The sequence below is a fragment of the Peromyscus leucopus genome, chromosome 1 (assembly GCF_004664715.2).
Source record: "Peromyscus leucopus breed LL Stock chromosome 1, UCI_PerLeu_2.1, whole genome shotgun sequence".
NCBI lineage: Eukaryota > Metazoa > Chordata > Mammalia > Rodentia > Cricetidae > Peromyscus > Peromyscus leucopus.
Genome location: NC_051063.1, coordinates 124255916 through 124281504, shown reverse-complemented (window position 1 = coordinate 124281504; position 25589 = coordinate 124255916). Strand labels below are relative to the sequence as shown.

At 43.8% G+C, this 25589-nt stretch overlaps 1 protein-coding gene across 4 annotated transcripts; it reads left to right on the top strand.

The window, feature by feature from the left end:
• Positions 1-1477: 1477 nt before the first annotated feature.
• Prc1 (protein regulator of cytokinesis 1) lies at positions 1478-25432 on the top strand. Of its 4 annotated transcripts, none has more exons than XM_037198028.1 (15): positions 1478-1631; positions 6110-6242; positions 6710-6832; positions 10511-10744; positions 10824-10994; positions 13533-13682; positions 13964-14111; positions 15123-15259; positions 17591-17686; positions 18671-18817; positions 18994-19104; positions 20737-20847; positions 22297-22396; positions 22798-22839; positions 24466-25432. In XM_037198028.1, exons 1-14 carry the CDS (start codon positions 1621-1623, stop codon positions 22815-22817), a joined length of 1692 nt encoding a protein of 563 aa, XP_037053923.1. In that variant the 5' UTR covers positions 1478-1620; the 3' UTR covers positions 22818-22839; positions 24466-25432. The 4 variants fall into 4 exon arrangements, with proteins under 4 accessions (XP_037053923.1, XP_028729583.1, XP_028729585.1 ...); XM_028873750.2 differs by having other exon boundaries at positions 1479-1631; positions 22297-22473; XM_028873752.2 differs by lacking the exon at positions 22798-22839 and having other exon boundaries at positions 1479-1631.
• Positions 25433-25589: the final 157 nt, after the last annotated feature.

Genomic DNA, 25589 nt, shown 5'->3' with positions numbered 1-25589 from the left:
ATGGAGCTCCCAGAGCAGGGCTTCTCACCTTCCTAATGCTGCAACCCTTTTACAGTTCCTCATGTTTTGGGGACCCCCAGCCATAAAATCATTCCATTGCTACTTCATAACTATAATCTGGCTACTGTTATGAATCATAATGTACATATCTGATATGCAGGATAGGTGATATTTGACCCCTGTGAAAGGGTTGTAGACCCACCAATAATGCAGAGAACTGAATCATGTAAGTTGTCCTCTAGTCTCCATATACTACCACCCCCATAGACACACAAATAAATTCAATAAATGTAAATATTTATTATAAAAAAGAAAAGGCAATGATGAGACTTTATAGATGGTACAGTTGACCAATATAGAAAAACAAACAATTTCAGTTATAAGTCAGTGTAAACCAAACATAATACCTGCTTGTGTTTTGTTTTGGACCTATAAATAGAGCAGAGTGGTTTAAAAGGACATTAGTATTCATCACCGCTGTGGATAACAAAGATACTCCAAATAAAGCTTGGTGGAGACGACAGGATAATAAATACAACGTCTTTGGAGTGTTTGGCAATTACACTTTTACAAATCATTTCAAAGAAGGTAACAAAAAAGAAATTCATCTCAGCCTTCTTACAAATTTTAGTCTGAGTAGCAAAATGCTTCACTTCAGAGATCCTGCCACTCCAGGATATTAGGTAATGTAAATCACGAGAACCGTGACCCAGGTGCGGTAGAGCAGCTAATGACCAGTGGGAAGAGAAGGCCATACAGTGCTTCGATGGCGGGTTCGAACTGTGAAGTTTCCCTAATTACCTAAATCCCTATAATTTGTAAGAAAAACAAGGCCTACCTTATTCCCATTTAGTCAGAGCTTAATTAGGCAAGTAAGTCATTTAATTTTTTTCATGTAGCCCAGACTGGTTCACCCTCCTGCCTCCTAAATTCTGGAAAAGTTACTCAAATCTTTTCACGTTTTTTCTTCAGTATAATGATGCTCATTATTAGCAGGTTTGTCTTAATGATTAAATGTGGTAAACTTGACTACAAAGGTACCAAGCCCAAGCCTGGTTTGCTTTCGGTAAACTTTCCTGCTAAACCCTGCTCCTGGTGGGACGTCGGGAAGTAGCGAATCGTTGAGCTGTTCTGGCGGTCTCCCTAGTCACCTCCGAGGAAGCACAAAATTTCGAAAGCCAACGGCGCCCGCCGGGTGGGGCTCGGGTGACATCATCGCTCCCCACGATCCGGTCTCCTTCCCACCCCCGCTTTGAGGCTATAGCGGAGGGGTAGAAATGGAAGACAGAGTGTGCGCATGCGTATACCCAGGCCGGCGCGCTGCCTTCCCAAGGGTTTCCCACGCCCAGGGCGCAATCCGTAGCTGCTCAGCCCCAAGGCCTGGGCCCGAGCGCCGGTCGCGAGGGGCGGGACGAGGGCGGGGTCCCGTGAGTGGCGGAAACAGGAGCCAATTGTCGGGCGGCTCCGCCTCCGGCTGGGTTTGAATTCCGCGGGGTCCAACGGCTCGAGAGCGGAGCGGAGAGCTGGCTGGGAGCGAAGGCGTCCGCGGGTGGTTACTGTCCTCCGTCCCGCGTGAGGGAGGTGGAGGGTCTCGGTTCTCGGCTGCTCGGAGCGTCCGCCATGAGGAGAAGGTGCGGGTCTCTCAGGGGAGGGAGCCGCTATTGAGATGCGGTCCGGGACGAGGTTCGCGAGCCTGCGTTCGCCCGGGCTCAGGCCCCCATGTCTGAGGCTGGGGGCGCTGGAAGCGGGGCTCGGGAGGGGAGCTGGGCCCGGGGCGAGCGGCGGGGCGAGCGGCGAGCGGGACAGCGCAGGGTGGAGGCCCGGGAGGGTGCGTCTCAGGCCGGGGCGCGGCTGGCGGCCGAGCGCAGGTGCCAGCGAGACCCGCGGCTGCAGCAGCCTCGGGTTCCCGCCCCGCCGCCGCGTCTCAGGTGCAGCGTCTGTCACCAGCCGCTCCGGGTAAACGCCCAGCCTGTAATGGTGCTGACTCCTCTTTTCTGTAAGGCCGGCGTCTCACTGATGCTCGGGAGGTGGAACAAGAAGATTGCCTTGAGTTTAACCTAGGCTACGTAGGAGGCCGGTTCTAAAAGCCGTGAAGTTTTAACTGTGTTGTTTTTCTTCGCGTCTGCCCTTTGGTGTTAACCGTTTACTTGAATTGGAAGATGGCTTGATTTCCTTGCAAGTTAAACTCAAATTACGGTTTTTTTTTTGTTTTTTTTTTTTTTTTTCCCTGATCGTTTTGAGATGCCCAGGCACTGCTTGGGAGTGTCCAATTTGAAATCGGACCAGAACTGACTCTTCTGGCAAGAGGCTGAATGCCAGCCAGTTTTCGCACTTCTAAAATGATATTGGTGCGAAGGGCTCTTGTGCTGAGGCTATACAGATGCCTTCTGAAAGTAGTGGGAGAAGTGCTGTGAGATTTAGTATTAGCTTGTAGTCACTGACTTCATAATTTGTAAGAGCCCTGGTTACGTGATTATTGATTTTGATCATATTTTTACCCCTAGATACTTGGCTTCAAGAGAATGGGAATAGAATGCAAACATTTAATAAATAGTATTGTGAATATAAGTTCAGTACAAGGCTAAGGATTCCAGATAATCTCATCTGAACGATATTATACTTAAGCTCTCCTGGGATTAAGATAATGGTGCTTTATGAAGACTATTAAAACCCCAAATGACATCTAAAGGAAACTAGTATTCAGCGTGTATTTGGTTATGATGACCCTCACCTGTAATCTACAAATTTCCCAAGGCAGGAGAGTTCAGGAATCCTGCACTATATAGAGATCCTGTCTCAAAATAGGAGACCCAAACAGCTGGGTATGGTGGCACATATCCATACGCCCACTGCTCTCATGGGAGGTAAAGGCGGGTTCTAGTTCAAGGCCAGACTAACATATGAGACCCTGTTTTCCAAAATGTGAGTGTGTGTGTGTGTGTGTGTGTGTGTGTGTGTTTCCGTATGGGTTGTTCAAGCATCTTCTGATTTTTTTGTTTGTTTGATTTTTGTTTTTTTGAGACAGGATTTCTCTGTAACTGCCCTGTCTGTCCTGGAACTCACTTTGTAGACCAGGCTGGCCTCAAACTCACAGAGATCCACCTGCCTCTCTCTCCCTGTTGCTGGGATTAAAGGCGTGTGCCACCACGCCCGGCATGATTTTTTTTTCTTTTTAAATTTCAAGACAGGATCTTATTGAGATTACAGGAAGGCCACACCATGGCCAATGCTTTGCGTTTGTTTCAGTTGGATTTAAGGTCCTCGAATTTATGTCTCAGATATTTCTTAAAAGATTTTTTTATTTTGTTATTTATTTATTTGAGGAGGCTTTTAAAACACAGCCCTGGCTGTCCTGGAACTCACTATGTAGACCAGGCTGGCCTCAAACTCAGAGAAATGCAACTGCCTCTGCCTTCAAGGTGCTGGGATTAGAGGTGTGCACCATCACATATGGCCCCTTTTTTTGGAGGGAAGAGTCTTTTTAATTGTGTGTACTTGTATGGATATTTGCACATGAGTACAGGTGTCTAGAACCAGACTCAGGTACTCTGGAAGAGCAGCAATTAGTGATACTCTTTGAGACAGGGTTTCTCTGTGTAGTCCTGGCTGTCCAAGAACTTGCTCTATAGACCAGCCTGGCCTTGAACTCAGAGATCCACCTGCCTCTGCCTCCTGAGTGCTGAGACAGGATCTTACTGTATAACTCTGGTTGGCCTGAGAGAGTCCCCTGCCTCTGGGATTAAAGGTATGCGCCACCACGCCCAGTCCTCCTTTCACATTTAATGCACTGCTGTGGATGAGGGTCTGTCAATATGAAGATGATCCAGCTGTAGTGATGGGACTGCAGAGATGGCTCAGAGGTTAAGAGCACTGGCTGCTCTTCTAGAAGACCTGAGTTCAATTCTTAACACCCACATGGCAGCTCACAGGGTTTGTAACTCAAGTTCCAAGGGATTCAGTGCCCTCTTCTAACCCCTTAGGCACCAGGCACACACATACATGGTGCACAGACATCCATGCAGACAAAACACCCGTGCACATAAAAATAAAAACAAATTAAAAACATGTAGTGATGGTGAGTGACATGTTCATAGTTCTCCAGACGAGACTGTGACAGATGAAGGGAACCTAGTTTGTAAAAATACACATCAGAAAATAAGCGGCATATGAGTAGGGTAGGGGACATTGTCCAGGGAAGAGGCAGGAAGTTCTGTTGGCTGCAGCCTGGAGGGGCTGATAGGTGGGAGGATAAGGTAACTGAACTGTGTTCCTGAGGAGAGTGTGAAATCTTTGGGAGAGGTGAGCATGTTCTCAGGGACTTGGGTCAGTTTGTTTTTTTCATAGAAATCCAGCTGTCATGGAGATTGGCTAGTGGAGTGGACCTTTAAGACCAAGGAGAAAGTTATTTTTAATGAGATGTTAATACCAGTTTTGACATGGCTAGCTTTTTATTATCAAAGTGAAGTACAAAAGGCATGCTTCTTTAGGGAAGCTCCTTGGCGTCATAGAAATTGACTCATAGAAATTGTATTAATTGCCTTAATTATTAACATCTCTAAGATGAATGGAGTACAGTAAAATCTTTACCTTGAAAAATTATTGGATTGGCATGCCTGTCTCCATTTTACATGCTATGACTAGTACTTCTGTGACCACTCACTATTCTTCTTTTTTGGTTTATCGAGACAGAGTTTCTCTGTGTAGCTATGGCTGTCCTGGAACTCACTCTGTAGACCAGGCTGGCCTCAGATCTGCCTGCCTCTGCCTCCTGAGTGCTCAGGTTAAAGGTGTGTGCCACCTGGCTTTTTTTTTTTTTTTTTTTTTTTTTTTTTGAGACAGGGTAGCTCTTGCCATGTACCCCAAATCCTCCGACCACTTTAAAACAAAACAAAGCCAGGGTCTCTGTATGTAGCCCTGGCTGTCCTAGAACTTGATATGTAGACCAGATGAGCCTTGAGCTCCCTGTCCCAAATTATCTTCCTAAGTGTTAGGATTACAGGCATGTACCACCCAACGTTTTTAAATGAGTGTACCAATTTAGACAACATATCAGGAATGTGAAAATTTGTTCTTTCTTACATGTTTGCCACCACGTGATGATGTGATGATATATTTTACTTATTTATTATGTACATTGGTATTTTTTCTGCATGTAGGTCTGTGTGAGGGTACCAGATCTGGAACTGGACAGTTGTGAGCTGTCATGTGGGTGCTGGGAATTGAACCTGGGTCTTCTGGAAGAGCAGCCGATGCTCTTAATTGCTGAGCCATCTCTCTAGTCTGTAATGATATCTTAAAATTAGCCTTTCTTTGAGTTACTAGTTGTGATTTCAGAAGCAAGCTGGGTGTTGTGCACATTGTAATCCCAGCACTCTGGAGACTGAGAGAAGGCTCTTAGGTTTAAGGCTACTCGGGCCACTTAAGTGAGACCTGTGTCAAGTCAAGCCTTTGTTTTGTCATCTTACCCACCCCTGGCCTGGGCTGGGAACTGAACATTGGGCCGTACAGATGCTAGGCAAGCACTTGGCCACTGAGCTACAGTCCCAGCCCTTGTTTTCTTTTTCGGTTTTGCAAGACACGGCTTCTCTGTATAGCCCTGCCTGTCCTGGAACTCACTCTATAGACCAGGCTGCCTTGAACTCAGATCCTCCTGTCTCTGCCTCCTGAGTGCTGAGATTAAAGGCTCTCATTCTATTTCCCAGGTTGGCCTCAATCTCTCAAGTGCAGGCTTTATAGGTACAGGATACCATGCCCAGTTCTTCGTCATCTGTTTTCAGGGGGCTTTTTACATGCAAGCTCGTCTATTAGGGGTTTATTTTACCGACATTTTATAAAAGGATTTCTAATTTAGTATTTTACTGCCATACATAGAATCATGGATCAAAGTCATTAGGTCTTACCAAGAATGAATGTAATAATTTTGCTTCTTTGGCATTTGGAGGCACAGAGAATAGCTATGGGCTTATTAAACTAGTATGCTTACACTGACTTTATTTTATTCTTAAGGCCACTGGGAAGCTACTCAATTTAGCTCCTGACAATAGTGTTTTTAGTCTTGAGGCAGTGATGCTGGCCGTAATAAGCAAAATGGTTTTATATTGATTTTCAGTGAAGTGCTAGCAGAGGAGTCCATCGTGTGCCTCCAGAAAGCTCTGACTCACCTCCGGGAAATATGGGAATTAATTGGGATTCCAGAGGAACAGCGATTACAAAGAACTGAGGTCGTGAAGAAGCACATCAAGGTGAGTTCGGTGGTTCTGGTCTCGGCAGTGAGACAGGAGGTGGGATGTTGCTGCCTTTTTGAGATAGCAGACAGACTGATATTTGGGGACTTGGAGAGGTGGCTTAGTAGGCAAAGGCACCTGTAACTCCATGATATAAGTCTGAAGGCCTGAGCTCAATCACCAGAACCCACATAAGGTATAAGGGGAGAATTAAGTCATCAGGTTGTCTTCTCTCCTTCACACTCATTCCGAGGCGGTTTTGCATTCCTCAACCCCAGATCATGAGCACACATAATAATAAATAAATAAATAATATCTGGTCATTCATGCTAGGATTATCACAGGCTCTTCTTGGTTTTGTTTATTTAAAGCCCTTTCTGCAAAATTTGAAGTTACGGGAGTTTTGAGATGCTAGTTGGTTTTATTGTGTTTTGTTTTTATTCCCGGTAGCTCCAAACCTTTACCAACTGTTTTCTCTTTTACAGGACCTTCTGGATAGGATGATTGCTGAAGAGGAGAGCCTGAGGGAAAGGCTTCTCAAGAGCATCTCCATCTGTCAGAAGGAACTGAGTACGCTGTGCAGTGAGTTACAAGTGAAGCCGTTTCAGGTGCGGCAGCACAGCGTGCTGGAGGGGCGGGGGTTGGGGTCTGAGATGGAGGAGTACCTTTTAACTTAGGGATGGAAATGGAACACTTTCTTGTGGGAGGAGGGATAGATAGGAGAAATGTGAGAGATAGCTACCCTATTGACATGGAAGAGCTAATAGGTGATCAAAAACTTCTGCGGTATTTGAGTTTTATAGCTCATAATAATGTTTTAACTTTGAGGAAAAGGTAGGCACAGATGATCTTTGAAAGAGGGAGGCAGGGGAACATTGAAGAAATGGGTTAATTGGTAAAGTCCTTTCCTCATAGGCATGAGAACTGAAATTCAGTCCTCATAATCCTTGCAAAAAAGCCAGATTGCCATGCGGGGATGGCTCACACCTGTAATCCCAGCATTTGGGAGGCCTAGGCAGGAGGATCTCCGTAAATTAAAGGCTATCCTGGTCTACAGAGTGAGTTCCATCCACGACAGCCAGGGCTACACAGAGAAACCTTGTCTCTGAGATAATGGTGGCATGTGCTTGTAACCTCAGCACTGGGGAGGCAGAGATAGGTGGATCTCTGAGGCTTAAGCTTCAAACCAATGAGAGACCTTGTCTCCAAAAAGAAAACAAAAACGAAAATCAAGGTAGTGGCTGGAGAAAGTTCAGCTGAGAGCATTTGCTGCTCTCGCATAGGAGCTGGCTTCAGTTCCAGCACACGTGGTGGCCTACAACTGTCCGGAACTGTCCAGGGGATCCAGCACCCTCTTCTGGTCTCAGCGGGCACCAGGTTCACATGCAGTCCACTTAGAAGACATGCGGGAGAGAAGCTCATGCCCTTATAAGTAAATCTTTAGAAAAACAAACAAGGTGGGCAGTATCCCCCAGAGTGTCCTCTGTCCTTGGTCCATTCGTTCACATACATGTATGTGCTCCCATCCACCCCCACAGAATAAAGTGGGGTACATAGGAGGCAAAGATACCTAGTGATACAAAGAAAGGGTACCAGACAAAGTTCAACCTTTGTGGTTCTTTTAATCATCAAAAACTGCGTACCACTGAACCATCCAGAATGGTTCTGAAAAGCTGGGACACGTAGGCGGGAGCTTTGAAAGGTGGTGATGACTGGTTCTCATGTCCCATTTACTGTTACAGGAATAACTAACACCTGGGCCTATAAATGCAGTAACTCTAGCAGTCAGACTGCCTTGTAAGGGTAAGGATAATTCATCCCTAGCAGTCAAGAGCATTCAAGCAGACCATGACATTAGAGTAGTTTCCTGAAATTAACATAAATGACAGAGATTTGCTACATAAAGTTTCTCCTTTTTTGTTTTGTTTTGCTTGGAAACTTTCAATGTGAAATTAGGTACTTGAGAAGCTGGGAGTGCACTGGGGCATCCATCCTCCTTGAGTATATGGCAAGTTTCTAACAATCCTAATGAAACTGTATTTGTAGAACATATAATTACTACTCACCCTATTCCCTTGTTTATCCACTAGGACTAGAGCAGGATCTACTAAATTGATTGTTACTGGTAAAGAGATGATTAGTGTAAGGATTCAGTTAATACGAACTAGATAAACCATCTTCTAGCTAACCAAAGGAAGCTTTATGGTCCTTGTACACCTCTTGTAAAGCATCCTGGCACTTAAAACAGTCAGATTCAGGGAATAGACTAGAGTGGGTGGGAGCATAAAACGAGGGCCTTTTGTCAAATTAATAGTTTCAGTTTTGCAAGATGAAATGAGTTCTAGAGTTAGTAATTGTTAGTAAATATAGAGTTAGTAAAAAACAGCTATATTTACAATTACATCCTAATAAAGCCATCATAAATGTAAAAAAATTATACAGTTCCTACAATTCAATTACTGAAAGTTGTAATTGGTTATTGTACACATGCACAAAACACATTAGCCTAGAGTTGGGCACCTCATACACAAATGTCCAACTTGTGGATTAATACAATATTGTAATCGTACCACTGTGGATGTAGTTCAGTGGTAGCAGGTTTGACCAGCATGATGTCCTAGTTTTAATCTCTGGTATTGGCCAGAAATAAAAGAAGAGATCGGGCCAACAAGATGGGTCAGCAGAATAGCTTGTCATGTAAAAGCCTGATGACCTGAGATCAACCCCCAGAGCCCACATCAGGATAAGCAGAAAGAATCAACTTCATAAAGCTGTCCTGTGACTGTCATATGCATGTCATGGCAAAGTGTGTGTTTCCCTACTATCTACAACAGCAATACATTTATAAAACTATTTAGCTTTTTAAAAAAATTATAAAGTTCTTAAAATATGACAACTTTATTGTTTAGTGGTGATTTTTTTGTTTGTTTTTGAGACAGGGTTTCTCTGTGTAACAGTCCTAACTGTCCTGGAACTCGCTTTGCGTAGACCAGGCTGGCCTTGAACCCACACAGATTCACCTGGCTCTGCCTCCCAAGTGCTGAGATTAAAGGCGTTTCGCCATCATCGCCTGGCAGATTTTTTTTTTTTTTTTTAATTTATTGTGGCTGTGTGGATGTGCACATGCTGTTGGCATGTAGAGGTCAGGGGACAACTTGCTTGAGTTGGTTTTATCCTTCTACCATGTGGGTTCTGGGGATCAAACTCAGACCGCCAGGCTTGACAACAAGCCTTTACCCTCCGAGCGTCTTGACAGCCCTGGTCTCAGGTGTGAACTGTGTATGTCAGTGTTGTGCCAGTGTCAAAAGGTTGACACATTTGATTGTTGCTTGGTGTGATAGTGAAGGCCTGTAATCTTAGCATGTGGAAACCTGAGCCAGGAAGATCTCAAGTTCAAGACCAGTGAGACCATCTCAAAAAAAAGTATTCCATAGTTTGTGTAATTTGAGTACTGGAATGAAAGTGAAAAACAGGCAATATAGATTCTGCTGAGTACATCCTGCTTTCGTCCCATTGTGAAGGTGAAAGAAAAATCGTGAAGTCTGTTGCTGAGTTGGAGACACCTGTATTTAGTACCACTGCACTATACACTTCAGAATGGCAAAGATGGCGCCGGGCGGCAGTGCCGCACGCCTTTAACCCCAGCACTCGGGAGCCAGAGGCAGGCGGAGCTCTGTGAGTTCGAGGCCAGGACAGCCAGGGTGATACAGAAACCCTGTCTTGAAAAAACAAAACAAAACAAAAAACAGCCGGCAAAGATGGTACATAGGGAGATAATTTAGGAGTATTTTACCATAGTAAAGAATTGGAAAAGGAAGTTGGGCATGGTGACCCATACCTATAATCTCAGCACCTGACACAGAGGTGGGAGGATCAGGACTTTGAAGTCTTCCTTAGCCACATAGTACAAGTCAAGAGATAGAAAAGGCCCTGTTTGCCTTTCCCTGCTAGAAACCCTAGGTGATCCTCTTTACATCATTTTCTGGTAGCCATATAAACTACCTCTGGGTGTTGGTTTGTTGGTTGGTTGGTTTGTTTTGAGACAGGGTTTCTCTGTGTAATAGCCTTGGCCATCTTGAAACTGACTTTGTAGACCAGACTGACCTTGAACTCACAGATATCCCCCTGCCTCTGCCTCTGCCTCCCAGTGCTGGGATTAAAGGTATGTGCCACCACCCCTGGCTTAAACTGCCTTGTTTGTAAATGTAAACATTTGTCCTTCATGTTCTCTCCCAATTTCCTTCCCGTCCTTGGACCTTACAAGACTCCTATCTTCTTTCACACAGGAAGAAAGAGACACAACTGTCTTGCAACTAGAAAAAGATTTGCGCACTCAAGTAGAACTGATGAGAAAACAGAAAAAGGAGAGAAAGCAGGAACTTAAGCTACTGCAAGAACAAGATCAGGAACTCTGTGAAATTCTCTGTGTGCCTCCCTATGATGTGGACAGCACCTCCGTCCCCACCTTAGAAGAGCTGAACCTGTTCCGACAACGCCTGGCAACTTTGAGGGAAACAAAGGTATGCTGTCTGCATTCATTCATTCTACCATAAATTTCACCTGGCGGCCAGGTATCTTAAAATAATGTGTTTGTTTTAGGAATCTAGGCACGAGCAATTTGTCAACCTTAAGAAACAAATCATACTGTGTATGGAAGACTTAGAGCACACTCCAGATACAAGCTTTGAGAGAGACGTCGTGTGTGAAGATGAGAGCGCCTTCTGTTTGTCCCTGGAGAACATCGGAACACTACAGAAGCTGCTGCAGCAGGTAACCCTGCTCTTAGCTGTGGCCTCTCCGAGGGTCCATCAGGGGAGACTAACAGCTTTCCTGTAGACGCAAATAAGGTGCCGTGTGAACTAAGAGAAGAGCAAAGTGGGGGGGTGGAGGGGTGGTCCACACCTTTAATCCCAACACTTGGGAGGCAAGGGCAGGCAGATCTCTGAGTTCAAGGTCTATGGAGGAGGTCCAGGACAGCCAGGGTTATACAGAGAAACCCTGTCTGGAAAATAGAGGGGGAGAGGAAGAGAAAGAGAGAAAGTGAAGACAGAATAATATGTAATATCTGTTTTTTTTGAGTGTGTGTGTGTATGTGTGAGAGAGAGAGAGTGTGTGTGTGTGTGTGAGAGAGAGAGAGAGAGAGAGAGTGTGTTAGACTAGGTGAAGACAAAGAAAAATATGTAATATCTGTTTGGTGTGTGTGTTTGTGTGTGTGTGTGTGTGTGTGAGAGAGAGAGAGAGAGAGAGAGAGAGAGAGAGAGAGAGAGAGAGAGAGAGAGAGAGAGAATACGTGAAGACAAAACAATATGTACTATCTGTTTGTTTGTTTGGTGTGTGTGGGTGTGATGGAGAACATGTGTCAAAGCTCAACTGCAAGTGTCCTTACCAGGAGCTCTCCACCTTAGTGAGACAAGTTCTCACTAATTGGCCAGGCTTGCCAGCCACTGAGCCTTACAGATCTGTCTCACCTTTCCTGTGCTAAGATGTAAAGGTAGTTGGACTTTCTTGGGACAGCCAGCCCCCAAATAATAACACAGAGACTTACTATTAATTGTGAAAGCTTGGCCTTTAGCTTATTTTTGTTCCTAACCAGCTCTTACAAATTAAATTAACCTGTTTCTATTAATCTATGTTCTGCCATGTGGCTTTTTACCTCTCTTCCATTCTGTATGTCTGACTCCCTCCATGTCCCCGTGGCGTCTATCTCCTGCTTAGATTCATCCTGAGTTCCTCTCTGCTCTAAGTTCCACCTAACCTCTCCTGCCTAGCTTTTTATTAAACCAATTAGATGCCTTAGGCAGGCAAGATAAAATAGTGGCACATTTTCACACAGTATGATCAAATATCTTGCAACACGAAGATTACAAGCATATCCTACCAGGCTCAGCTTTTTGCATAGGTTCTGGGGATTAACTCAAGTTCTTTTTTTTTTTTTTTGTTTTGTTTTGTTTTGTTTTTGTTTTTTTGAGACAGGGTTTCTCTGTGTAGCTTTGTGCCTTTCCTGGAACTCACAGAGATCCACCTGGCTCTGCCTCCCGAGGGCTGGGATTAAAGGTGGGCGCTACCACTGCCCCGCTGAACTCAAGTTCTTACTGCTTGAGTAGCAAGTACTTTATTGATTAAGCTATGTCCCAGCTCCTATTTTCCTTTTTTTTAGTGGTAGAGATTGAACTCAAAACTTGTAGTCTCTTGAATCCTAGACCCTAGACAATGAGCCCAAATCATAGCTCTGACCTGTTTTTTCTTTTAATTTAGAAAAGAAGTCCAAATTACCTTTTGTGTAAAATAGAAATAAATATTCTTAGAATATTGCCAGAGGTCATAAGAATATATAGCAGATGACAACTGATATTCATAAGGTCAGCTCACCAGATGACTAACTCTGTGATGGAGGAACCTTGTCAAGCCATGCTTATGGGGCCATAGGATATTATGAATGCTGTTTTTCTGCTGCCTGTAATTTTCTTGTGCACTACCACAATTCGGTAGTGTGTTTGCCACTTATTGGGCACAATTATTTCTGTGGATTGACAGATTATTTCTTCTTATACTGTATAATTTTAACGAATAAAATATACTTTCATAGCCAGGCCTTCATTCCACGGCTTCAAGACAGTTACATACAATTAGCTATTTTAAGACCTCAAAGCAAATTCAAAGTAGAGTAGAGTATTTGCCCTTGCAAATGAATTCGTAAGATAAACCTTCACAGAAAATGCACAAGAACGAATTCCCAGGTGTTGAACCAAGGTCAGGCGTAAAGTAACCTTAGTACCAGTTCTTCAATTGCAAAAGTCTGGCTGATAACATTAAAGACAGAACTCCCTGTACAAATTCTCTCAGCAATTGACTCTTTGCACCACTTCCTAACCTCATTTTTATGATACAAGACTCAGGGTTGAACCAACTAACTGTTTATGTTTAGGTCCTGAAATTTACTCCAGTGACAGAATACCAATTAATCAATTAACCAAGTCCAGAGAGAAATAGCTTCATGTCCAGCTAAACTGTGGGGAAGGTTTTCACAATTAGCCAGGGCTGCAGAGGATAATCTAACCTCTAGCCTTGAATAAAGAGTCACAAATTTCCTTCTTTGTGATCCCGGGTTGCATGCAGGATAGGAAAATATATTTTTAGCTTTGGGACACTTTCAAAGCCAGCCTATGCTACATAGAGGAGATATGAATATGAATATATATGGAACTCATAAAAATGCTTTCTCTCTTCATGGGTCCAGACATTTTCCTGAGAGACTTAAGAAGGCTAGCCTTTGTATTTTGGTGTAACCACTGCTTTTCTTTGCTCCAGCTGGAAGTGAAAAAATCAAAAAATGAGGCAGAGTGCGAGGCACTCCGTGTTCAAATCCGAGAGCTCTGGGATAGGTTACAAATACCCGAAGAGGAGAAAGAACCCGTGGCTGCAATTATGACTGGGTCAAAAGCCAAAGTCAGGAATGCGGTAAGACAACCGATGGGTGTTGGGTAACTAGTGTTCTCTGGGTTAGCATTTCTGGGTCCAGTCTAATGTCCTTACTACTTATGTCTTGGGCCAGCAAAGACAAGTTCTATTTAGGCACGTTTTGTGGGCATATTCCTTAAATTTCTGGCTTTTACAATCTTATAAAGTGTGTTGTTGATTTACTTCTATAGCTTTGTCTTGTAATTTTATTTAAACATGGAAAGGTAAACAAGTAAATATGAAGGTGTGTCTGTATATCACCTTTGTCTTTTTTCTTTCAGCTGCAATTAGAATTGGATCGGTTAGAAGAACTGAAAATGCAAAACATAAAGCAAGTGATCGAGACAATCCGAGTGGAGCTGGCTCAGTTCTGGGACCAGTGTTTCTATAGCCAGGAGCAGAGACAGGCTTTTGCCCCTTACTATTCTGGTTAGTACAGAGGTGATGCTCTTCATGTGGCCGCCCTCATATGAAGGTCTTTTACAAGCTCAGCCACTCACCAGGAAGTTGTGTATTTCTACTTCTGAGCAGATAGAACCAAGCCTTAAAAGTATTATCTCACAGGCCAGGCGGTGGTGGCACATACCTTTAATCCCAGCACTCGGGAGGCAGAGCCAGGTGGATCTCTGTGAGTTCGAGGCCAGCCTGGTCTACAGAGTGAGTTCCAGGAAAGGTGCAAAGCTACACAGAGAAACTCTGTCTCAAAAACAAAAAAACAAAAAATTATCTCACTTAGTTTTCATGTCTTAAGAAAAGTGCCCTAAAGCACAAAGTTTTGAGCAATTGAACCCAGAGACATAACAGCTAAATGCTTGAGCCTTTGTCTGAACTCGGGGAGTCAAGAAGAGTTTCAGGCTGTCTTAAACTGAACAGAGAGGTGAAGTATCCTAATGAAATAACAGATCTTTAGGTAGTTTATGTGTCGGTCGGCTGGGCAAGGCATAAAGGAAGAGTATGTAAAAAAGAAGAGACAATACATTTTGGAGAAATGTGCATTGATTTAGACTGTTGTAGTCCACCCCAGCTACTGTGGCTGGCTTTTATTCCTCTCTCTTTTCTTTTTTAAGGTTTATTTTTACTTTGTTTACTCCTATGTCATTTTATTATAAGGTAGAAAATTTTCCATACTGTAGGGTTAGTTAACTTGGAATACCAAACACTACAGCCGTGGTTCTCAACCTTCCTAATGCTGGGGCTCTAAATACTGTTCCTCGGGTTGTTCTGACCCCCTCCTCAACCATAAAATTATTTTGTTGTTACTTCATAACTAATTTTGCTATTGTTATTCCTACTGTAACTGTCTGATGTACAGTATATCTGATGTGTGACCCCAAGGTGTCGAGACCCACAGGTTGAGAACCACTGCATTAAAGGCATTTGATTTAAAAAAAAAAAAAATCCCAAACCAAAAAAGCCCATTACTGAACTTTTCTGTTGCAGATGACTACACTGAAAACCTGCTTCATCTTCATGACGCTGAGATTATACGGTTAAGAAACTATTATGAAATGCATAAGGAACTATTTGAAGGTGTCCAGAAATGGGAAGAGAGCTGGAAACTCTTCCTAGAGTTCGAGGTAACATCTTCTGTATTTCTCTAGAGTGAAATAAACCATCAGGAAAGCATGCCAGGTGTGGTAGCCCATCCCTGTAATCCTAGAGCTTGGGAAGCTGGAGGATTGTCATGGGCTCTACCCTCGCCTGGGCTTCAACGTGAAAGGAAAAACATTACAAATAGAGAAGTCAGACCCTCGGTAGAAAAAAAGTGTGAGGCTTACATCCAGCTAGTTCCCTGGTCATCTTACTTCTGCTTGAAAGCAGAGAGAGGTCATAAACAGAAATGTAAATGTAGAGTCCCTGGTCGACACACCTACATTAGGAGAGGGAATAAAAGAGGGTAGTGCCCTCTGCAGTTACTATTATTTATAGGCTGTACCAATCAGGCACTATCAAGAATACTACTGATTACCTGCCCCTAGTTTTGAGTAGCACATCTAATTTATGTTATATACTCCTTACTGTGTATATGTTAGAAAATAACAAAAATGAAAAGTAAAAAAGAATAGTTTTTCAGCCGGGCGGTGGTGGCGCACGCCTTTAATCCCAGCACTCGGGAGGCAGAGCCAGGCGGATCTCTGTGAGTTCAAGGCCAGCCTGGACTACCAAGTGAGTTCCAGGAAAGGCGCAAAGCTACACAGAGAAAACCTGTCTCGAAAAACCAAAAAAAAAAAAAAAAAAAAAAAAAAAAAAAAAAAAAAAAAGAATAGTTTTTCTTTTGATGATGCTGAGGATTGAACCCAGGGTCTTATGTATGTTCTACCATTCAGCTACATTCCCAGCCCAACATTTGGCATTTTCTGACAATGCTGGGGATTAACCCAGGCTTCCCCCTCTGCTAGCTGTAAGTGCAGGAGTTAGTGGGCAAGAAAAGGTACCACACTAATCCCTGAGTTCAGGCCTCCTTGCATCCCCTCCACGTAGCCTCTATTCCATTCCATTTTAACTTTTAAAAAAAAAAAAGGTCTCACTCCATAGTTCTAGACAGCCTAGACTAGAACTCACAGAGATCTGCCTGCCCCATGAGCGCTGGAAATGAAGGCTTGTGACAGCCTGCCCAGCTTTAACTCTGTCTGTCATCTCACATTCAAACAGAGAGAGCACTCGTTACTTTTATTTTTTAAATTATAAGGTAACAGATGGGAGGAGGCACACCAGGCCTTTCCCCTCCCCTGAGGATCTACTGGCAATGGTTACTGAGGGAGGGAGAGACTTTTCTTAAGTAGTGTGGCTATTGGAAAGTTGCCCCTGCTCCTGTAAAGAAGCCTTCCCCTATGATCCTGTAAGCAACCCTCATTGAAAGCCCTTTGAGTCACGCCCTCAAAAACAAGGAATAGGAAGGGACAGCTGGCAGGAGGAAGGGAACTGGCAGCAGCATTGGGGAGGTGACGAGAGAGTAAGAGGTTGAATATGAACAAAACACATCACGTACATGCATGAAGACATGGGACTCAGCCGGGGAGCAGCGGTGGCACACGTCTTTAATTCCAGCACTCGGGAGGCAGAGGCAGGTGGGTATCTGAGTTCAAGGCCAGCCAGGTCTACAGAGTGAGTTCTAAGACAGACAACTAGGGCTAGAGTTACACAGAGAAATGCTGTCTTAAAAGAAAGAAAGGAAGGAATGAAAGGAGAAAAGAAACTCACAATTATGTATAATATATGCTAAGAAGTGCTTTTGTTTTGTTTTTTAAAGGAAATGCTAGTTTTCCTGATTCCCCAGTGGATGACCTTATTATATATGGCAGGGAGTGCCCATGGTCTAGAAAATTACCAGTTCTCACTGTTGAGTAAACAAGAATGCAAAACTTATAAAATCCTTTAACATATGCATCTGATGAGGAGGAGTCTTAGCAGAAGTAATTGGTGTCTATGATGGGTTTTTGTTTTTGGTGTGTTACATGGTATATGTATGTGTAAGTGTTCATGTGTGTGGGAGGGAGCACATATGTACATGTGCAAGCCAGAGATTATTATCTGGAGTCTTCAATTGCTCCTCTTCGTTCTGAAACAAGGTTTTACTATGGAGCTCTGGCTGCCCTGGAACTCATTGTGCAGACCAGGCTGGCCTTGAAATTACAGAGAACTGCCTGCCTCTGCCTCTCGAGTGCTGGCTTCTACCTTATTTCTAGAGATAAGATCTCTCACTGAACTTGGAGCTCATAAATTAGACTGGAGAGGATCCTCCTGTCCAACAGTCCCAACCCCTGAGCACTGGGATTACAGGCGTGCACTACCACATGTTGATTTTCCCATGGGTGCTGGGGACCTGAACCCTAGTCGTCCTGCTTATTCAGCAGGCATTCTGCTGGGTCATCAGCCCTCTAGGTTTGACTCTAATGTATTGTTCACAGAGAAAAGCGTCAGATCCAAGTCGGTTTACAAACCGAGGGGGAAATCTTCTCAAAGAAGAAAAGGAACGAGCGAAGCTCCAGAAAACACTCCCTAAGGTAATTCTGGTTGTGAGACCTTATTCTTTCCTTTTCAAACATAGGAAGAACAGTCAGTATGTATTGAGCCTTTAGTGTAGCAACTGAGTATCAGAGTCTGAGTTTTCTAAGGCTGCCACAACTAAATACCAGAGACTAGTTGGCTTAAAACAGAAATTTATCTGTTTATACTTCTGCATGCTAGAAGTATGAGCTCAAGGTGTCTTTGAAAGATAGGGTTGGGTCTCTCCTGACGTCTGTACTAGACTATAGCTGGCCATCCTCTGTTCCTGTGTCTTCACATGGTCTTTCCTCTGGGTCTCTGTCCTAATTACTGCCTATCCTGTTGGATTAGGTCCTACCCTGATGACCTTATTTGAACCCATTTACCTTCTTAAAGATGCTCCAGATGATAACACTGAGGTGTGGTACTAGGGTGTGTTATTCACAGTAAATAACAATTGTGTCTATAGCATAAGCAAACTTGGCAAAGTGCTGTGCACTTATCGTCTTCTGTTTAGTAATAGTACTAAATAGCTTTAGACTTTTGCCAGATACTATTCATGGTGTTTCATTTATTCATGTAATTGTCCAGTATCCCTATAGGTTAATATTATTTCCATGTGTAGAGATGAGGGGGCTGAGATAGTTCAACTTACCCTCCTTTACTGCTAGTGAAGAGGCTGACTCCATATTGAAACCCTGATAGTGTGTGTGTGCCCATAGTCTTGTTCAGAATACACCCTGTCTAGGTAATGTTGATATTCCCAGGCTGCTTCTCACTTCAGGCATCAAAACCGCCATTTTCAGACTGGGTCCTTGCTTTTTTCCTTTTGGTGTCTGTCTAAATGGACTCTAGTCTTTGATTTCCATTTACTCCAACCTACATTCAGTGGGTTCAGCTGTCAGAAGGTTAATGCCACTGGGAAAGAGTCTTGCTTTGGGATAATTATTTCATTGGAGTAAAGATTTGAAGTAAATAACATGTCCTTGTTTCCGGGCCAGCTGGAAGAGGACTTGAAAGCCCGGATTGACAAGTGGGAACAAGAGCAATCAATGGCATTTGTGGTGAACGGGCAGAAATTCACAGAGTACATTACAGAACAATGGGAGCTACATCGGTTGGAGAAGGAACGAGTCAAACAGGAGAGAGTAAGTTGTGCACACCAATTAGGAGAAGAAGATAGCAATTAGTGGTCCTGCACTCTCCGGGGTCAGGGGTTATTGAAGAATAGGTGGACTGCGGCAGCTTCTCCTACTGCAGCCTGCAGATCCTTACCGGGGTTTCTGGTTCTGCCGTCTTATGGGCATGTCATTGTTTCACCCAGCAACTAAAGAACAAGAAACAGACAGAGACAGAGATGCTGTATGGTAGTGCTCCCCGGACACCGAGCAAGAGACCAGGGGTGACTCCCAGCAAGCCTGGCAAAGTACGCAAGGTAAATCTATCTCTTGCTGTCGCTGTCCACGAGGGTGTAGGGAAGCCAGAGTTCTTTGCTTTTTATTGCCCTTTGTCCTGCTAAGAAGGTAAAAGAGTTTCTGTTTCTAGGCTGGGTCTATTTGAGAGGGTATGGGAAAACATTCAGAGTAGCACTTATAGAGACAGTCAAAGAGCGGCCAGTTCTGTGCCAGTTACGAAAACCTTGGATGAATAAACCCCTGGTGGCTGACAATTGCCACCAACGTTCTGTGGTGAAGTTTCAGTCATCATCCAAAGCTAGGCAGTAATGCAACACAGTATTCTGGAGGCAGAAGCAGGCAAATCTCTGAGTGGAGGCCAGCGTGGTCTACAGAGTGAGTTGTAGGGCAGCCAGGGCTACAAAAAAAAAGTTCATCATCCTGTAAGTTTAACAGGTAGTCACAGTACTAGATTAAAGATAGCTTCCATGCTTTTAATAAATGCCTCTTGGAATGCTGGGTGGGATTACAGGTTTGAGCCACCACACCCAGCATGTTAAGCATTTTTTTTTTTTGTTTTGTTTTGTTTTTTTTGTTTTTTTTTTGTTTTTTCGAGACAGGGTTTCTGTGTGTAGCTTTGCGCCTTTCCTAGAACTCGCTTTGGAGACCAGGCTGGCCTCGAACTCACAGAGATCCGCCTGCCTTTTTAAAAATTAAGTAGAGCAGCCGGGCGGTGCGGTGGTGGCGCACGCCTTTAATCCCAGCACTCAGGAGGCAGAGGCAGGCGGATCTCTGTGAGTTCGAGGCCAGCCTGGGCTACCAAGTGAGTTCCAGGAAAGGCGCAAAGCTACACAGAGAAACCCTGTCTCGAAAAAACAAAAACAAAAACAAAAAAAAATTAAGTAGAGCATATATGCAAGGCCCTCGGCTTAATCTTTACCATTAAAAAAATTTACAGCTTTATTTAGTATAATAAGCATGCAGTATATAGCATGTGCAGTTTAATATGTTTTGACAAACATAACACTTTGGAACTATCACTATAGTGAAGATAAAAGACATATCCATGGCCCCAAAAAGTTCTTAGTGCCACTTTGCTAGAGTCTGAGGATGGAGGAAGAGAATACAGTCAGGAATTTACTCTGTCACAATGTTGCATTTTCTAGCATTTTATACAAATAGAATCATGCACTATATTTTGTAAGGTTTCTTTCATTTATCATGTTTCATTCATCTATGTTGTATGTATTAATAAGTGATTCCTTTTTATTTTGGGCAGTATTCTATTTTGTGCATATATAATAATCTGCTTGTCCAGCCACCTGTCAAGGGATATTTATTTCTAGCTTTGGGCTGTTAACAGATAAAACTGCCATAAACATGTGTAAGTCTTCATATGGATATATACTTTCATTTCTCTTGGGTAAAATGTTTGGGTCAGATGATACGTGTCTTGTGCCATAAGTAGTTATATAAATTTGTAGTTTCATCTGATCTAAATAGGTTTGAAACATTTCTTCAATTTCCTTAAAGCTGTGCAGTATTATGCACAGCCAACGTTACTGTGGAAGCTCCTTCCTGTACACTTGATGCTCACTTTCCTACAGGGTAGAGCTGAGTTGTTAGAAAGGCTTATGTTGTTAACCTCCCATCAATAAAGTATCTCTTTTTAGATGAACACCACCACTATGTCCAGTGCTACACCCAACAGCAGCATTCGGCCTGTCTTTGGTGGAACAATGTACCGGTCACCTGTATCCCGACTACCTCCTTCTGGCAGCAAGGTTAGTGTATTCTGTACAAGCATATCCCTGTTGCTATGTGTTTTCCTAGAGGTCCTCCTCGGCCTAGTCTCTTAAGATCACGGTTTGGTGATCATTGTGATTCTGAGAGTCAGGCCAGAGCCAGAGTCATTTGACCAGGGCTTTTGTTTTCTTTAGACAGGGCTTCTCTGGCTGTCCTGGAACTCAGAGATTTGCCTGCCTCTTCCTCCAGAGTGCCTAGGACTAAAAGTGTGCGCCATCACTGCCTGGCAATAGCTTGATTTATAATCATTAACGTTGACTATAATTAGAAATAGACAGTACAAGATTACAGAAGTAAGTTTATGGAACTTTCATTTGTTGGAAATTCTGCCCTAATTAAGCTAAAGTTCAGTAATGATTTTTTTTTTTTTTTAATGAAATTCAAGTCAGCATCTCAGCAGTTAAAATAAAAAATTCTAACAATATACTCTAAGGACATACTCATTTGATACTTAAGTGAAAGGGAATTATGGTAGGAAAATACTACAAGTTTGTGTTCTGTGATTAAACCATCACGTTCCTGTAACAGCAGAGCTCTATGCAAAGATGCTGCTGCAGTCTATGCTGTAAGCCGTCTATGCTGTAAGCCGTCTATGCTATAAGCCATCTATGCTGTAAGCCGTCTTGAATCAGCACTAGTCAGACAGCATTTGTTGGCACAGTGTGGCAGGACATGCCAGTTCCAGCGTGCTGTGTTCAGAGCAGAGGCTGCAGTGAAGTAGACAGTACACAAGTAACTGATGCTGGAAACACCTCCGATTCACGAGACACTGATTCTGAGTCAGCTTTGGTCACACTCATTCAAAGCCATTTCGTTACGGAGTTCTTCATGACTCCTCATGTGGGTCGTGACCCACTGTTTGCGGAATTCTTCGTGACTCCCACAATCAGTTATGTGACTCATGTGGGTCGTGACCCACTGTTTAAGAGCTGGGCATTAGATAATGGTCAAAGACAGGGGACAGTCACCAACCCTACTGCAGCATGGGAAGGATGGGGTGCGCTATTAGGTGGCTTCTGGATAATTCGACCCACTGAGAAGTAGGAACTTTGCTAAGAAGTACAATTCATGCTGGGAGCAGGGCTTTCATAGGTCGGTAGTCAAGCACAGCTTGTGTTCAACAGGCCATGGCTTTGGTGCCCAGCACATTCTTATAAAGCCAAAACTGCATGTTTTGTTTTGTTTTGAGACAGGGTCTCTCCATGTAGCTCTGGCTGTCCTGGAACTCACTAGGTAGACCAGGATCTCAGCGATCCACCTGCTTCCGTTGGGATTAAGGTGTACACCACCACACCTGACTTAACTACACCATTTTTCAGCCAGAAATGTAGGATTATAGACATGAGTAACATGAATGCAGCATCAGGTTTTGGGTGAGTCCATCATTCTAGGGTGATAGATAACACGGATATCTTTCTTCTCTGCAGTCAGTAGTCACTTCTATGTGTTCTGGAAAGAAAACACCTAGAGCTGCCCGGCTCAGGGCCAACAAGGAGAACATGGAGCTCAATGGCAGCATCCTGAGCGGTGGGTACTCTGGCTCGACCCCCCTCCAGCACAACTGCAGCATTAAGTCTGTTGCCAGCACCTATTCTGAGTTTTCGGTAATTCACCTTTTCTGATATCTACCAGTCTCTGGGGAGCACACAGTTGGCAGAGCGGGTATCTTCCCAAGGGCATCCAGGGTACTGAGTCAGGACAGTGACCTGAAGGCTGAGAATCCCTTTCCTGCCTTGATCATGGTAGGGTGTGGGTGGCTTAAGGAGGTGTACAGGAAGGAAGTTGATATCAGCAACTAGACATTTGACCTGGATCTTCTGCGTAAGCTGTACCGTTCATTCCCTGGCTGCAGGAGGTAACCTGCTAATGACTGCCCTGGTGCTCTCTTGGTGGAGTTCTTGGTAATTGTCTTAATTCTTTGTTCTTAGAAGGACCCGTCCCTCTCTGACAGCTCCACTGTTGGGCTTCAGGTCTGTATGGCAACCCCTGCATGTCCCACGTCCCCTTTCCAAACTGATCTGTCATCTGCTGGCTTCATTCCCATCTGGGCACAGTACTACACTAACCCATAATCTCAGCTGTATCAACATAGAACCTTAAATAAAAACCAAACCAAAACAACAGTAAGCAAAAAAAACCCAACCAACCAAGAATTCCTATTACAGGCTTCAGAAATAAGTATCTGGTTTCTATGTCCAGTAGACTGATGTGCTGGCTAACAAGAAAACATGTTCAGACTTGAATTGGATTCTCAGCCCCACCTAGGATTATCTACATACACATATATGTATGTACATATAATGTACCTATGTACAAAAACAAAGAAATTATAAAAGAATACCTGGCCCCTGTCGCCAGTTGTGATATCAAAGGTCTAGAATGTGCTAGAAAGAGTAAAGCCCCCCTCAAATGGGGACGGGAACCCCAGCTGTGTGCTGCTTATACTGAGGCTCTTGGCCTGTGTGCTGGTTATTTCCTGGAGTATATATATACCTTACTAACCCACTGGGCTTCGTCCCTGTCTGTCTACATAGGCTGGCCTGCGCTCACTTCCTCACTTCTACCAGTGAGCTGCTGCTAATGTGTGTGAAGACTGAAACGCCCTTCTCACCACAGCCGTCCTTACCGTCTATCATCTTGCTAACTGCAATGCCTTTCCCTTAACCATCTGCTTTCTCTTCCCTCAGTATCACCAATGAGAGGTGAAGGCTGCCCCTTAACCCTTTCGGGGACACCAAATTAAAGCTGGGACTGCCTCCTCAGTGCCACAGGGAAGGGGAGTGAGACCTAAAATGAGCGTGGCCAGTTTGGAATGTTGAAACTCTTCATGTTCTGGCCCTTCTTCCCAGTGACCTGGGTGGTGGTATTCCTATCAGGAGAAATGGGTATATGGAACTCTTGTTGGCTGATTGCTGAACGATCCAGTTTTCCTTTTTTTTTTTTCTTGCTCAGCCAAAGCCCATTTTGAGGCTTAAATGTACCTTCACATCATCTACCTCTGGCTAAGCCTGGAGGGTTTCTTCTGCATCAGCAGCTATGGCTGACAGACTCCATGGGGCAGCACCAAAGCCACTCACTCAGCTGACCTGACTAACCCGTCTTCCTCAGTGACCATTCTGTTCTCTTGTTCTGTCCTCTGCTTCTCCACCATGTACTCCAGCATGAGATCAAATCACCAGCAGGTTACAAAGCCCTCAGCCCCCGGGATTGGTAGATAAATGGTCTGGCCCTTGTTTTACAAAGGGATCAAGAAACCAGAGCTTAGCATGTGCAAGGCCCTGGGGTTCTGTCCCCAACAGGGAGAGGAAAAAACCAAAAACAATGGTTTCTTGCTTGGCTAAACTATGCAAGTAACTGAAATAAGGGCTTCTCTTCAAGTTCTAAGATTGGACTGGTTGAGGGTGAGAGCGGGACCTCTGTGTGCATGTGCTGGGTCATGACTAACAGAACGGTGCTCAGTTTCCCAGTCTGTTCCCAGCACAGCTGTGCTAGGAGCTCTTGGGACACTGCCCTGGGGGCTTCGTGCTAACCTTAACCACGTCTGAGTGGATGGGCATACACTAGTGCTCCCACTGATGTTGTTTATCTTTCAACAGCGAGAACTTTCAAAGGCTTCCAGATCTGATGCTACTTCTCGAATCCTCAATTCAACCAACATCCAGTCCTGAGAATCCTTGACCAGTTAGCCAGCTGTGGCTCCCTAGGCCTAGACTGGACTGACTGACTTTACTATACAGGGGTGACTATAGTTTTTCTGCAGTTTGAGTATGTTTGAAACCACCTTGGGCAGGTTCTGTGTGTACCTAACTTAAGATGTGAGTACAACAGATGGGAAGCCTTCATAGGTGTAGTAGGTCCACAGAGACACCTTACTTAAAAGTCTGGTTATGACTGTTAAGTACAAACTTTAACATCTGGTACCTAATTTCTTTTTCTCTACCCCATAATTCTACTTAAAGAATGATTAAGGGTCTGTCTTACTACATTACTGTATTGAAAAATGAGAAAATGATTGTGCCCAGCCTTGGGGTATGAGACAAGCAATTCTGTCTTGTAGACTTGGATTTAGCAATTAACATCTTTACCAAAAAAATTTTTTGTTGATGTTTAGGGACATTCAATTAATGCTGTAGCTATGGTAGCTTTGATTTTACCCAGAGGCCTATGGCCGTCGCCCCGCACTATCCCAGTGAGGATTTCTGGTGTTCCAGCATTTGAGATGGCTTGACCTGCTGCCAAAGAGTAGCAGTAAGAGTTGCTTGTATAGTGCAATCTCTTTATGAAGTGTGTGTGTGTGAACACACATGCTTGTCTGACCTGTTGAGTTTTCCCCCAGCTCCACCCCTGTGCTCACTGTGCCTAGTTCTATTATTCCTTGTAGTTGACAACCACATGGAGAGGCTATGGGGGGTCATTTGTCATGGACGCCAGCAACTTTGCACATCTGAAAGGAAGTGTTCCTGCAGTCACATCCAGAAGATCACTACTCTTCCCAAAGCACTATTATTTATTCTCTGCCTGTGCTAGTTCTGTCACCACATTAAATGACTCTTTCAAACTTGGTCTGTCTGTGTCAGCTTGCTGTCTGTTTACTCAAATATATATGTTCTCCTTTTAAATATATTAAAATAAAGTGTATATAGTTACCTTTCAAAAACTATATGTTGTTTTTTCTCCAAATCAATGGTTGTTTGGTCTATTGATTAACTAAAAAGCACTG